Source organism: Pristiophorus japonicus, chromosome 8 (assembly GCF_044704955.1).
Source record: "Pristiophorus japonicus isolate sPriJap1 chromosome 8, sPriJap1.hap1, whole genome shotgun sequence".
Lineage (NCBI taxonomy): Eukaryota > Metazoa > Chordata > Chondrichthyes > Pristiophoridae > Pristiophorus > Pristiophorus japonicus.
This window is the reverse complement of record NC_091984.1, coordinates 177,139,988-177,155,155: the sequence shown is the minus strand read 5'-3', so window position 1 is coordinate 177,155,155 and position 15,168 is coordinate 177,139,988. Positions and strand designations below refer to the sequence as shown.

General features: G+C 44.1%; 1 protein-coding gene across 3 annotated transcripts in view; it reads left to right on the top strand.

Moving 5' to 3' along the window:
• Window positions 1-15,168, top strand: part of ppil2 (peptidylprolyl isomerase (cyclophilin)-like 2) — a 371,889-nt gene that overhangs the window by 107,996 nt on the left and 248,725 nt on the right. For all 3 annotated transcript variants that reach the window (XM_070887580.1, XM_070887579.1, XM_070887581.1), the window contains one exon: window positions 3,644-3,733. In XM_070887580.1, coding sequence (XP_070743681.1) covers window positions 3,644-3,733 — 90 coding nt within the window. The remainder of the gene's footprint in view (window positions 1-3,643; window positions 3,734-15,168) is intronic.

Sequence of the window (15,168 nt, the reverse complement as noted above, 5' to 3'; positions counted from 1 at the left end):
TTGCATCTAACCTGTCTAACCCCGTCAGAATTTTATATGTTTCTATGAGGTCCCCTCTCATTCTTCTGAACTCCAGTGAATACAAGCCCAGTTGATCCAGTCTTTCTTGATAGGTCAGTCCCGCCATCCCGGGAATCAGTCTGGTGAACCTTCGCTGCACTCCCTCAATAGCAAGAATGTCCTTCCTCAGGTTAGGAGACCAAAACTGTACACAATACTCCAGGTGTGGCCTCACCAAAGCCCTGTACAACTGTAGCAACACCTCCCTGCCCCTGTACTCAAATCCCCTTGCTATGAAGACCAACATGCCATTTGCTTTCTTAACCGCCTGCTGCACCTGCATGCCAACCTTCAATGACTGATGTACCATGACACCCAGGTCTCTTTGCACCTCCCCTTTTCCTAATCTGTCACCATTCAGATAATAGTCTGTCTCTCTGTTTTTACCACCAAAGTGGATAACCTCACATTTATCCACATTATACTTCATCTGCCATGCATTTGCCCACTCACCTAACCTATCCAAGTCGCTCTGCAGCCTCACAGCATCCTCCTCGCAGCTCACACTGCCACCCAACTTAGTGTCATCCGCAAATTTGGAGATACTACGTTTAATCCCCTCATCTAAATCATTAATGTACAGTGTAAACAGCTGGGGCCCCAGCACAGAACCTTGCGGTACCCCACTAGTCACTGCCTGCCATTCTGAAAAGTACCCATTTACTCATACTCTTTGCTTCCTGTCTGACAACCAGTTCTCAATCCATGTCAGTACACTACCCCCAATCCCATGTGCTCTAACTTTGCACATCAATCTCTTGTGTGGGACCTTGTCGAACGCCTTCTGAAAGTCCAAATATACCACATCAACTGGTTCTCCCTTATCCACTCTACTGGAAACATCCTCAAAAAATTCCAGAAGATTTGTCAAGCATGATTTCCCTTTCACAAATCCATGCTGACTTGGACCTATCATGTCACCTCTTTCCAAATGCACTGCTATGACATCCTTAATAATTGATTCCATCATTTTACCCACTACCGATGTCAGGCTGACCGGTCTATAATTCCCTGTTTTCTCTCTCCCTCCTTTTTTAAAAAGTGGGGTTACATTGGCTACCCTCCACTCCATAGGAACTGATCCAGAGTCAATGGAATGTTGGAAAATGACTGTCAACGCATCCACTATTTCCAAGGCCACCTCCTTAAGTACTCTGGGATGCAGTCCATCAGGCCCTGGGGATAGACAATAACGGATGGCAAGCTTCTGTGCTGGCATCCCTTGATTTGAGCTGGTGTGTTACTCTTCTGTAATATGTGAACATATTATGATACTTCACTGTATGACACAGGAAATAGTAGATCTTGTGTATATTATAGAATTACTTGTGCTAAAATTCATTAAATGTGATTGTAATGACCTTTTTCAATTCACTTCCCATATCCTGTTTCAGCAACCATATGGTAGCTTGTTGAGGTAACCAGATAGTAACCAGTCCTCACTCACTGACCAAGCTTCAGGCTTTCAGGCCAACTACCAGAAGTAATGGATTAGACAGTTGTCATATTAAATGAGCCAGAGGACTTCATTGTAAAAAGACCAGAAAATGTGACCGTGTTCTAAATTAAATTAAGCAGAGCAGACATTAAATAGTGTTGGTGTTTAGACTGGCCATGCGACTTTCCATCTGTGTGGGGGAGGCACAGATGGAGAATTTTTCTTTTTTACAGCTAACAGATTCTATTCAGAATCTGGACATTAAACAAAAAAAGATTAGCAGCGAGGAGATCCTGTCAAAATAATGGAATTTTTCAATGAATGATAGTCTTTACATTGAAAGAAAATAAATTAGAATGACTTGAAGTCTGCTGTGGTTTGGTGAGATAGTTATGAGTACTCTTGGTTTTCTATGATTGACAACAGTGAGAAAACTGACTCATTTTTGATCCTGGCTTTCATAAAAGAAACTGTTTTTTAACTGATTACAAAATTTACTGCAGCAATTTCTGAAGAAATTCAATAAAAATTCTTTTGAAAGATGCCTTTTGAAATTACTGTAGTTAAGCTTGTGTCATAGAGTCCCAGCAATGTTTGACTCAGCATAAACTGATCAAAGAATAGGCTGCTTTATGTCGCTAAGATGAAAAAACTGCCTCATTTTGACCTTGTTTCTTCAATTTTTTCCTTTATCATTCTTCAAAAGAAAAAGAAAGAAACACTTGGATTTCTATGGCGCCTTTCATAACCATCAGACATCTCAAAGTGCTTTACAGTCAATGAAGTACTTTTAGAGTGTAGTCACTGTTGTAATGTAGGAAACATGGCAGAAAACTAGCTCCCACAAACAGCAATGTGATAATGATCGGATAATCTCTGTTTTTGTTATGTTGGTTGAGGGATAAATATTGGCCAGGACACCGGGGATAACTCCCTGCTCCTTCTTTAAAATAGTGCCATGGGATCTTTTGCATCCACTTGAGAGGGCAAACAGGTCTTCGGTTTCACGTCTTATCCGAAGAAATCAAACTTTTAATTAAACACTGAAGGCAAGACCTTTGAAGTCGTGGGAATACTCAATGTATAAAGACAGGAACATTGAAAGCAAAAATTGGTTATGGCATCCTGCAACGCGACACAGAGCCCAGCAGGCAGGCAAGGGCAGTTCGGCACACCCCAGGCAGCAATAGACCCCAGAACAGGTTTTCACTCACAATTTTCCCACAGTATGCACATTGTGACTACAGAACCCAAGGAGATCTGCCCAGCACCAATCAAGGACAACAATCAATTCAAACCTAAAGCTGAATTTTTTTCACCGCTGCTTTGCCGATGATTGGCCTGTGATCACAGACAACAGCAGCACGCGCACCTCTGGAGGGTACAGTGGTTATGTTATGACCACACTTGATTAGCTCCGCTGGGCAGGCCACATTGTCCGCATGCCAGACAGAAGATTCCCAAAGCAAGCACTCTATTCGGAACTCCTTCATGGCAAATGAGCCAAAGGTGGACAGGGGAAATGTTACAAATACACCCTCAAAGCCTCCCTGATAAAGTGCAACATCCCCACCGACACCTGGGAGTCCCTGGCCAAAGACCGCCCTAAGTGGAGGAAGTGCATTCGGGAGAGCACTGAGCACCTCGAGTCTCATCGCCGAGAGCTTGCAGAAATCAAGCGCAGGCAGCGGAAAGAGCGTGTGACAAACCAGTCTCACCCACCCTTTCCCTCAACGACTGTGGCTCTCATTTTGGACTGTTCAGCCACCTAAGAGCCATTCTAAGAGTGGAAGCAAGTCTTCCTTGATTCTGAGGGACTGCCTATGATGATGATGATGAGGTTATGTTACTGGACGAGCATTCCACGGTAATTTAGATTAAGAAAAATCTGCAGCTGACACTGTGCAAGGGACATGAGGTAAATTGTACAGTTTTGTAGCTTGCTGGAATCTCCCGAGCACCACATCAGAAAGGGTACTGAATTCTGTATATAGTGGGAGTGATTGGGCAGCGTCCAGTGATGTTCTGGGCAGTGGGAGGAATGGGGATTATTGTTGTAATTCTGTGTAATCTGGCTAGAAGGAGCATCTTTTGGAATTCTAAGTATGTTCAAAGTCTTTTTAGTTTCTTTTTGCTTTTATTTAGGCTGTGGAGCAGTTGAACATTAAAACCAAGAGTTACAAAGACCTGCTAAATGATGAATCCTTCAATCGGCAAGACATCATCACTCTGCAGGTATGCAGCTTTCCCTTCTTTTGCTCTGGAGAGCCAGAATCTGCGGGTCAGTAATCAGGCAGCTCTTCAGCTATTTTGTTGTTTCATTCTGCATTATGCAAGTTTTTATATAAACCTGCTGTTCCCATCAAAACCCCAAAAGGGTCTAATGTGTCCTGCTGCATTAGAGCTGTGAGTAGGAAAGCAACCTATCCTATGGGGGCAAAAAAGAATAGAAACAAGCAAGAAAAGTACACTTGAATTTATATATTGCCTTATGACACCTCTCAAAATGCTTCACATGTTATGCAATGAACTATCTTGAAGTACAGTAATTATTATGTAGGCAAATGTGGTGGCTGTTTTGTGACCAGCAAGATTCCACAAACAACAATGAGACAAACAGCCAGTTAATGTTTTTAGTCTGTGTTGATTGAGGGGGCAAAGTTAGCCAGGACACTTGGGGAAAGTCTGTTCTTCAAATAGTGCTATGGGATCTTTACCATTCACCTGCACTCGAGTCAGACAGGGTCTTGTTTTAATGTCCCATCTGACATGCAACACTCCTTCATACTGTACTGCAGTATCTGATTGATTATGGAGTGGGATGTGAACCACAAGCTTCAGACACTAAGGGCTATCAGCGGAGCCAATCTGACACCTCCTGCAAAAGAAAACATGGTGGTGAAGCTTTCTGTGTGGGGAGAGAGGTGCAACGCTTCCACAGGGTTGCAGACAGGATTCCTATTGATCTGCGTGTGTGCTCCGTCGTAAATAAAAATATGATGGGTCTAATTTAGAGGAATGTTTAAAGGGATGAATTAGCCTTCATTTCTAAGACGAATATATCTGAAACTTTGTTTTTTACAAAAAAAAAAATCAAAGCTCACCTACTATTTTATAGTTACTGTTTCACTTCTGATTCCTGGTACCGTAAAGTCATTTACCGCCTGTAGTCAACCTGTTTCCAGACTTCCACCAATCCTGTTTGGGCTAGCCATTTGGAGATGAGTATCAGTGATTCTCAGGTGATGATTTCCCTATTGCTGCAGTGCGCCAGTGCACTGTGTCACATTCTGGCTGTTATTTTATGAAAATTGCCATTTTATTTGTTTCATCTATTCTGTTCCAGAAGCCCAGCATCCATAACCGGGAATTTATGCAGTTAAATCTGGTTTCTGTAGAAGGCAGGATGTGACGAGTGTTTTTTTTCCCCAGGGATCTGTACTGGGGCCTCAGCTTTTCACTCAATTAAATCGCGCCTCAATTTTCTAAACTGAAAGAAATACAAACCAAATTGATGCAACCTGTCCTAATTTAACCCTTTAAGTGCTAGTATTCTGGTAAATCTGCGCAGTACCAGACTCCTCTCTCCTCTCCACCCCACCCCTCTCAAGATCAATAAATTTTTCTCAAGGTGTGGTACACAAAACTGAAGCCAGTGCACCATATATATTAAGACTTGAATAGAGAGTTGTAGATCTAAATTTGCAGATGGCACCAAGTTAAGCGGCACAGTGAGTTATGTGGATGGGAGCAGGAAGTTGCAAAGGGACACAGCCAGAGTACGTGAGTGGGGAAAACTTTGACAGATGGATTTCAATGTGGGAAACTGTGAGGTCATCCACTTTGGATCTGACAAAGATAAAAATTAGAATATTTTGTCAATGATGAGAGACTAGGAGCTGTGGAGGAGCAAAAAGATTTAGGTGTTCATGTACACAAATCACCAAAGGCTAAAGCACAGATACAAAAAAATAATACGCTAATGGGGAATGTTGACCTTTATCTAACACGGATTGAAACAGAAAATAGGTGCAGGACCACCATTCAATAAGCTCATGGCTGATCATTCCCTCAGTACCCCGTTCCTGCTTTCTCTCCATACCCCTTGATCCCTTTAGCCGCAAGGGCCAAATCAAACTCCCTCTTGAATATATCCAATGAACTGGCATCAACAACTCTCTGCGTAGGGAATTCCATCGGTTAACAACTCTCTGAGTGAAGATGTTCCTCCTCATCTCAGTCCTAAATGGCTTACCCCTTATCCTAAGACTATGTCCCCTGGTTCTGGACTTCCCCAACATCGGGAACATTCTTCCTGCATCTAACCTGTCCAGTCCCGTCAGAATTTTATATGTTTCTATGAGATCCCCTCTCATCCTTCTAAACTCCAGTGAATACAGGCCCAGTCGATCCAGTCTTTCCTCATATGTCAGTCCTGCCATCCCAGGAATCAGTCTGGTGAACCTCCGCTGCACTCTCTCAATAGCAAGAACGTCCTTCCTCAGATTAGGAGACCAAAACTGAACACAATATTCCAGGTGGGGCCCCACCAAGGCCCTGTACAACTGCAGTAAGATTTCCCTGCTCCTATACTCAAATCCCCTTGCTATGAAGGCCAACATACCATTTGCCTTCTTCACCGCCTGCTGTACCTGCATGCCAATCTTCAATGACTGATGAATCATGACACCCAGGTCTCGCTGCATCTCCCCTTTCCCTAATCTGCCGCCATTCAGATAATATTCTGCCTTCGTGATTTTGCCCCCAAAGTGGCTAACCTCCATTTATCCACATTATACTGTATCTGCCATGTATTTGCCCACTCACCTAACCTGTCCAAAGCACCCTGCAGCCTCTTAGCGTCCTCCTCACAGCTCACACCACCACCCAGTTTAGTGTCATCTGCAAACTTGGAGATATTACACTCAATTCCATCATCCAAATCATTAATATATATTGTAAAGAGCTGGGGTCCCAGCACTGAACCCTGCGGCACTCCACTAGTCACTGCCTGCCATTCTGAAAAGGACCCGTTAATCCCGACTCTCTGCTTCCTGTCTGCCAACCAGTTCTCTATCCACGTCAGTACATTACCCCCAGTACCATGTGCTTTGATTTTGCACACCAATCTCTTGTGTGGGACCTTGTCAAAAGCCTTTTGAAAGTCCAAATACACTACATCCACTGGTTCTCCCCTGTCCACTCTACGGGCCCAAGTTTCCACATGATTTGCGCCTGATTTTTAGGAGCAACTGGTGGAGAACGGACTATCTTAGAAATCGCAATTCTCCACATTTTTCTTTCTGCAGTTCTAGTCAGGCAGAACAGTTCTAGTTTGGAACAGAATTTTTTCTTCAAAAGGGGGCGTGTCCGGCCACTGACGCCTGATTTAAACGTTTCCACAGTGAAAATGTACTCCAAACTAAAGTAGAATGGAGCAAGTGAAGATTTTTGTCGAACTGAAAAAACCTGTTCTACACATTAAAAAATCAGGCGCAGGTTACAAATCAGGTGTCCAGAACGAGGTGGGGGGGGAGGGGAACTCATTAAATTCTACAATAAATCCTTATTTATACTTATGCAATTATTATACAAATAAATCCAACCTGAATAAACATTTATAAGCAAAGAAAAGATTAAATAAACCATCTTCCTACCTGTGTGAAAGTGCTTCAGCCAGGAAGAATGCTGCAGCAAGCGTCACAAAACGAGGCAGCCGTTACCGAACGCGTGCGGGAGGGAGGGGAGGAGGGAGCCGACCGAACGCAGGGCTGGGGGAGCCGACCGAACGCAGAGGGGAGGAGGGAGCCGACCGAACGCAGAGGGGAGGAGGGAGCCGACCGAACGCAGAGGGGAGGAGGGAGCCGACCGAACGCAGAGGGGAGGAGGGAGCCGACCGAACGCGGGGGGGAGGGGGAGCCGACCGAACGCGGGGGGGAGGGGGAGCCGACCGAACGCGGGGGGGAGGGAGCCGACCGAACGCGGGGGGGAGCCGACCGAACGCGGGGGGAGGGGGAGCCGACCGAACGCGGGGGGGGAGGGGGAGCCGACCGAACGCGGGGGGGGGAGGGAAGGGAGCCGACCGAACGAGAGCGGGAGGGAGCGGGAGCCGACCGAACGCGGTGGGGGGGGGGGGGGGGGGGGAAGAGAAAAGGCTGCAGGAAGCCTCAAAAATTGAGGAGCCATTTCCCGACGGCAAAAGGGGGAGGTCGTCGGGAAACGGCTAGCTCAACTTTCTGAGGCTTCCTGCACCCTTCTCACTGCTACAAGAAGCCTCAGTGCTGATGTGCTGATGGCAATGTACTTTTATTAAAAAATGTTCAAAAACTAAACAGCTACAAAGAACTACAAAAATGGCCGAGTGCCAATGTTTTTTTCACACTGCGCGTGCGCGAACGCTCCAACACGCACGCGCAGCGTTGCCGGCAGGAAAAAAAACGAATTTAAATAGTACCCGCCCCCTCCCACTTACAAAATCGGCGCGAGTGTAGGCTCCGCCCACCTGGGCGCCGCGCCAGGCAGACAAGGAGCTGCAAAGCGCTCAAGAATCGCGAGTTTTATTTTAGGCACCGTTTTAGGCGCGAGAAACGGGCGCCCAGCTCGGAGGGGCGCCTGTTTTTTTTCGTATGGAAACTTGGGCCCTACTAGTTACACCCTCAAAAAATTCCAGAAGATTTGTCAAGCATGATTTCCCCTTCATAAATCCATGCTGACTTGGACCAGTCCTATTACTGCTTTCCAAATGTGCTGCTGTTTCATCCTTAATGATTGATTCCAACTGATGTCAAGCTAACTGGTCTATAATTACACATTTTCTCTCTCCTTTTTTAAAAAGTAGGGTTACATTAGCAACCCTTCAGTCCATAGGAACTGATCCAGAGTCGATAGACTGTTGGAAAATTATCACCAATGCATCCACTATTTCTAGGGCCACTTCCTTAAGTACTCTGGGATGTAGACTGTCAGGCCCTGAGGATTTATCGTCCATCAATCCCGTCAATTACCCTAACACAATTTCCCGCCTAATAAGGATATCCTTCAGTTCCTCCTTCTCACTCGACCTTCGGACCCCTAGTTCATAGGGAAGGTTATTTGTATCTTCCTTAGTGAAGACAGAACCAAAGTACTTGTTCAGTTGGTCTACCATTCCTTTGTACCCCATTATAAATTCACCAAAATCCGACTGCAAGGGACCAACGTTTGTCTTCACTAATCTTTTTCTCTTCACATATCTATAGAAGCTTTTGCAGTCATATTTTATGTTTCCGGCAAGCTTCCTCTCGTACTCTATTTTCCCCCTCTTAATTAAACCCTTTGTCCTCCTCTGCTGTATTCTAATTTTCTCCCAGTCCTCCGGCTTGCTACTTTTTCTGGCTAATTTGTATGACTCTTCCTTGGATTTAACACTATCCTTAATTTCCCTTGTTAGCCACGGTTGAGCCACCTTTCCCGTTTTATTTTTACTCCAGACAGGGATGTACATTTGTTGAAGTTCATCCATATGATCTTTAAAGGTTTGCCATTGCCTATCCACTGTCAACCCTTCAAGTATCATTTGGCAGTCTAATCTAGTCAATTTGTGCCTCATACCATCAAAGTTACCTTTCCTTAAGTTCAGGACCCTAGTTTCTGAATTAACTTTGTCACTCTCCATCTTAATAAAGAATTCTACCATATTATGGTCACTCTTCCCCAAGGGGCCTCGCACAACAAGATTGCTAATTAGTCCCTTCTCATTACACATCACCCAGTCTAGGATGGCCAGCTCTCTGGTTGGTTCCTCGACATATTGGTTTAGAAAACCATCCCTAATACACTCCAGGAAATCCTCCTCCACCGCATTGCTACCAGTTTGGTTAGCCCAATCAATATGTAGATTAAAGTCGCCCATGATTACTGCTGTACCTTTATTGGACACATCCCTTATTTCTTGTTTGATGCTGTCACCAACCTCTCTCCTACTATTTGGTGGCCTGTACACAACTCCCACTAGTGTTTTCTGCCTTTTGGTATTCCGTAGATCCACCCATACCGATTCCACATCATCCAAGCTAATGTCCTTCCTTACAATTGCATTAATTTCCTCTTTAACCAGCAACGCCACCCCGCCTCCTTTTCCTTTCTGTCTATCCTTCCTAAATGCTGAATACCCCTGGATGTTGAGTTCCCAGCCTTGGTCACCCTGGAGCCATGTCTCCGTGATGCCAATCACATCATACCCGTTAACTGCTATCTGCGCAGTTAATTTGTCCACCTTATTCCGAATACTCCTTGCATTGAGGCGCAGAGCCTTCAGGCTTGTCTTTTTAACACACTTTGACCCTTTAGAATTTTGCTGTAAAGTAGCCCTTTTTGTTTTTTGCCTTGGGTTTCTCTGCCCTCCACTTTTACTATTCTCCTTTCTATCTTTTGCTTCTGTCTCCATTTTATTCCCCTCTGTCTCCCTGCATAGGTTCCCATCCCCCTGCCATATTAGTTTAACTCTTCCCAAACAGCACTCCCCCTAGGACATTGGTTCCGGTCCTGCCCAGGTGCAGACTGTCTGGTTTGTACTGGTACCACCTCCCCCAGAACCGGTTCTAATGTCCCAGGAATTTGAATCCCTCCCTTCTGCACCACTGCTCAAGCCACGTATTAATCTGAGCTATCCTGCGATTCCTACTCTGACTAGCACGTGGCACTGGTAGCAATCCTGAGATTACTACTTTTGAGGTCCTACTTTTTCATTTAACTCCTCGCTCCCTAAATTTGTCTCGTAGGACCTCATCCCGTTTTTTACCTATATCGTTGGTACCTATATGCACCACGACAACTGCTGTTCACCCTCCCTTTTCAGAATGCCCTGCACCCGCTCCGAGACATCCTTGACCCTTGCACCAGGGAGGCAACATACCATCCTGGAGTCTCGGTTGCGGCCGCAGAAACTCCTATCTATTCCCCTTACAATCGAATCCCCTATCACTATTGCTCTCCCACTCTTTTTTCTGCCCTCCTGTGCAGCAGAGCCAGCCACGGTGCCATGAACCTCGCTGCTGCTGCTCTCCCCTGATGAGTCATCCCCCTCAACAGTACCCAAAGCGGTGTATTTGCTTTGCAGGGGATCCCTGCACTACCTTCCTTGGATTGGAATTCAAAAATGAGGAAGTGATGCTTCAGTTGTGCAGAGCCTCGGTCAGACCCCACATGGAGCACTCTGTTCAGTTTTGTGTACCGCACCTGGGGAAAGATGTATTGATCTTTGAAACGGGCGGGTACAGCACAGATTTACCAGAAAGGTACTGGGGCTTAAAGGGTTTAATTATAAGGAAGGTTGCATCAATTTGGTTTGTTTTCCTTCAGTTTAGAAGGTTGAGGGGCTTAGAATTATTAAGACATTCAATAGGGTAGATACAGAGAAACTATTTCCTCTGGTGGGGGAATCCAGAAGAAGGGGCATATTCCTAAAATTCAAGTGAGGCCATTTAGGAGTGAAATCAGGCAGCACTTTTTCCACATCAAGGATAGTGGAAATCTGGAAATCATTCTCACTAACGGCTGTGGATGTTGGGGCAATTGAAATATTCAAGATTGAGATTAATAGATTTTTGTTAGGTAAGGATATGGAACAAAGGTGGGTAAATAGATTTGAGGTATAGATCATTGGGCTCAAAATTGCCCAGGAGTTGCTTGTTTTTTTTTGGAGCAACTTGATTTTTCTGGAGTATCTTAAAAATCCCCATTTTGCACATTCAATTTGCACCAGGGTAAGTGAGTTAGCTACGATTTTTTTCGTTTAGTTTAGTTTTTCTCAAAATGGGGTGTTACCAGCCACCTACGCCAGTTTTAGCCATTTAGGCCACTTTGGCCAGCTAATAGTTATACATCAGAGGCCAGCAGAACTTAATGACTTGACTAAAGAATGTGAATAGGATCAAACAGCTATACAGGACATCATATGACAAACTTCGCAAAGTTAATTTACTATACAACAGAAGCATTTATGGAAGCTTAAACTACAAAAATTAAAGAAGTAAGATAGTTGAATTAAATTGCCCTAATCTCACAACTAATTTGAACAACTATTTGTTTGCAGTGATTATACTGGGCCAAAATTGAGCCCATATTATCTAATAAAGTCTACTTCAATAAATAAGATATTCTCTCAGTGTTCCTCCGTCACTTATGGTCTTCTTTCACAGTAGCACCAGGTGAATAGGCTTGACCAATGGTCACCACTATTTACAAGAGACAAAACATATTTACATAATTTTTTCAAAATATCCAAATCATCTTCAGCCCGGGAAGGCAGCAGGCCTGCCTGTGCGGTAGGCCGCTCGGCCTGGGATAGGGGAGGGACACACCAGTAGCCGTTATGATGATGATGATCGGGTCCCACGCTGCAGCAACACACTGAGACTGGGGGCGAGGTGCTACTGCACATGCGTACACACTCCAACACATGTGTGCAGACGACCCGGCACTGTTTTCAGCGCGGGACGCTAGCTCCGCCCCCGACCCGACTGGCCACACTGTGCGAAGAACCGGGAGAGGCTGGACAGCGTCCAAAGTGGGGGACGATTTTTTTCGGTGCACTTTTCAATGCAGAAAAGCGGCGCATCTTGGTGAGTGCGCCGAAAAAAGGGGAGGGCCAATTTTGAGCCCATTATGTTATATATGTGCATCAATTTATAAATATATAATTTGATGCACATAGCTTCATCATATCAGGATTGTAACTGTATGCTGATGAGGAAGGAATTTTAAAAAATGATTTTAAAAAGTGATGAGCTAGCATACAATAATGAGTACTGATAAATCTGCTTTTTAATACTATGTACTGCAAATTATTCAATATATATCCTAGGTTTTTAGAAAAATGTAGTGTTGTGTGTATAAAACTATGTTGGACTGTTGATGCACCATGTGCTTTTAAATACCATTAACATTCATCCCTTGATCTTCCTAGTGCAGACTGTGGAGCTCTGAGCTTCTTACGTTTGATCTTAGCAAGTCATGTGCTGCTGATTTTCAGCCTGTTAACAATATTGCAATAAATTCTGCTGTACAAGTGATATCTTCAGGAAGGTTTTGAGGCCTTTAAGATTGTCTCATCAGTTTTTTGGAAAGTCGGAAAAAGAAAATTGCATGTGAGATCAATTCACTGGGTTTTAAGATAGCCCTCGAGGGTTATAGTACAGGATTCTTAGTACCAGTGCAAAAATATGAGAAAAACCTTCCAAACAAAATACTGCTTGTGCTGTAAATCTGAAAACAATCAAATGAAAAGGTTGGAAATATTCAACGGGTCCGGCAGCATAAGTGGAGAAACATAAGTCAGTCCTTCCAGAAAGACTGTGTGCATCTCTCAAATTCAACTTCATAATTCTTACAAGTAACTAACAAGTTTCGATCATGAGTGCAGCTTCTAATTTCAAGGCTACACGATTGCATGGAAGGTAAAATGCTCCATATAAGCTGGTGTGAAAACGTCCTGGCAATCACACTAATTAGGTTTTAAATATAATGATTCCTCTGGACAGATGCAAAGTGTGAAACTGCATGCGCTCTTATCCTGGTAGTCGAGGAATAAGGCGAAAGTGCTTGATGTGGATGGAATTAAATGCTGGCATAGGATCAGATGCTTCATCATCTATCTATTTCATATATATAGATATACACACGCACGCACACACACAACTGGATTGAGCGGCATTTTGTAGTAACTGGATTTACTACTTTAATAAAAACCTGTTATATCTAAGGCACAACAAGTTTTGACACTGTCAATCTGATATACATCATGTGGAGAATATCATCCTCGGGATTAGAAGAATTCAGACAACCTGGCTCCTGTACTGTAAAAACTGAATTGGATCACTGGAGCAAAAGTAAGATACTGCGGATGTTGGAAATCTGAAATAAAACCGAAAATGCTGGAAAAACTCAGCAGGTCAGCCAGCGTCTGTGGAGAGAGAAACAGAGTTAATGTTTCAGGTTGATGACTTTTCGTCAAACTTCCGCAATGATCAGTGCTGGGATCCCAACTATTTACAATCGATATTAACGACTTGGAAGAAGGAACCGAGTGCATTGTAGCCAAGTTTGCTGACAATATAAAGATGGGAGGAAAAGCAATGTGTGAAGAGGACACAAAAAACCTGCAAAAGGACATAGACAGGCTAAGTGAGTGGGCAAAAATTTGGCAGATGTTGTATAATGTTGAAAAGTGTGAGGTTATGCACTTTGACAGAAAAAAATCAAAGAGCAAATTATTATTTAAATGGAGAAAAATTGCAAAGTGCTGCAGTACAGCGGGACACAAAAGGATAGTATGCAGGTACAGCAAGTGATCAGGAAGACCAATGGAATCTTGGCCTTTAATGCAAAGGGGATAGAGTATAAAAGCAGGGAAGTCTTCCTACAGCTATACAAGGTTTTGATAAGGCCACACCTGCATGCAAGGATATACTTGCTTTGGAGGCAGTTCAGAGAAGGTTCACTAGGTTAATTCCGGAGATGAGGGGGTTGACTTATGAGGAAAGGTTGAGTAGATTGGGCCTCGACTCATTGGAATTCAGAAAAATGAGAGGTGATTTTATCGAAACGTATAAGATTATGAGGGGGCTTAACAAGGTGGATGCAGAGAGGATGTTTCCACTGATTGGGGAAACTAGAACTAGGGAGCATAACCTTAGAATAAGTGGCCGCCCATTTAAAACTCAGATGAGGAGGAATTTTTTTTCTGAGGGTTGTAAATCTGTGGAATTTGCTGCCTCAGAGAGCTGTAGAAGCTGGGATATTGAATAAATTGCAGACAGAGATAGACAGTTTCTTAAACGATAAGAGAATAAGGGGTTATGGGGAGCGGACAGGGAAGTGGAGTTGAGTCCATGATTGGACCAGCCATGATTGTATTAAATGACGGAGCAGGCTTGAGGGGCCGTATGGCCCATTCCTACTCCTATTTCTTATGTTCTGATGTTATAAGCAAGTACAGAGTCAGGGAAAGAGGGAGGAAAGAACAAAAGGGAAGGTCTGATAGGGTGTAAGGCAGGAGTGGTTAAATGACAGAAGGGATAATGGTGCAAAGACAAAAGGGGTAGTAAAAGGACAAGTAAAGCACCAAAAGACGGGTCTAGAGGAGACATAAATGGGAACAGTGTAGATTGGGCCTATACTCTCTGGAGTTTAGAAGAATGAGAGGTGATCCCATTGAAACATATAATATTCTGAGGGGGTTTGGCAGGATACATGCTGAGAGATTGTTTCCTCTGGCTGGGAGCAGGTTGTTGGGGGTGTCATAGTCTCAGGGTAAGGGGTTGGTCAACCTTTTAAGACTGCGATGAAGAGGAATTTCTTTACTCATAGGGTTACGACTGTTGTAATGTAGGAAACGCAGCAGCCAATTTGTGCACAACGAGCTCCCATAAACAGCAATGTGATAATGACCAGGTAATCTGTTTTTGTCACGTTAATTGAGGGATAAATATGGAATCTTCTACATCCACCTGAGAGCAGACGGAGCCTCGGTTTAACGTTTCATCCGAAAGTCGCCACCTTCAACAGTACAGAGCTGGTCTCCAGTTGTCTTGGGAATTCCTGCCACTGGACCAAGACCTAGCTCTGTCAAGCCCGTGTGGTGGTTGGTGTGCAACGGCAACCCCACATTAAAAAAAATGCACGCACAAGCA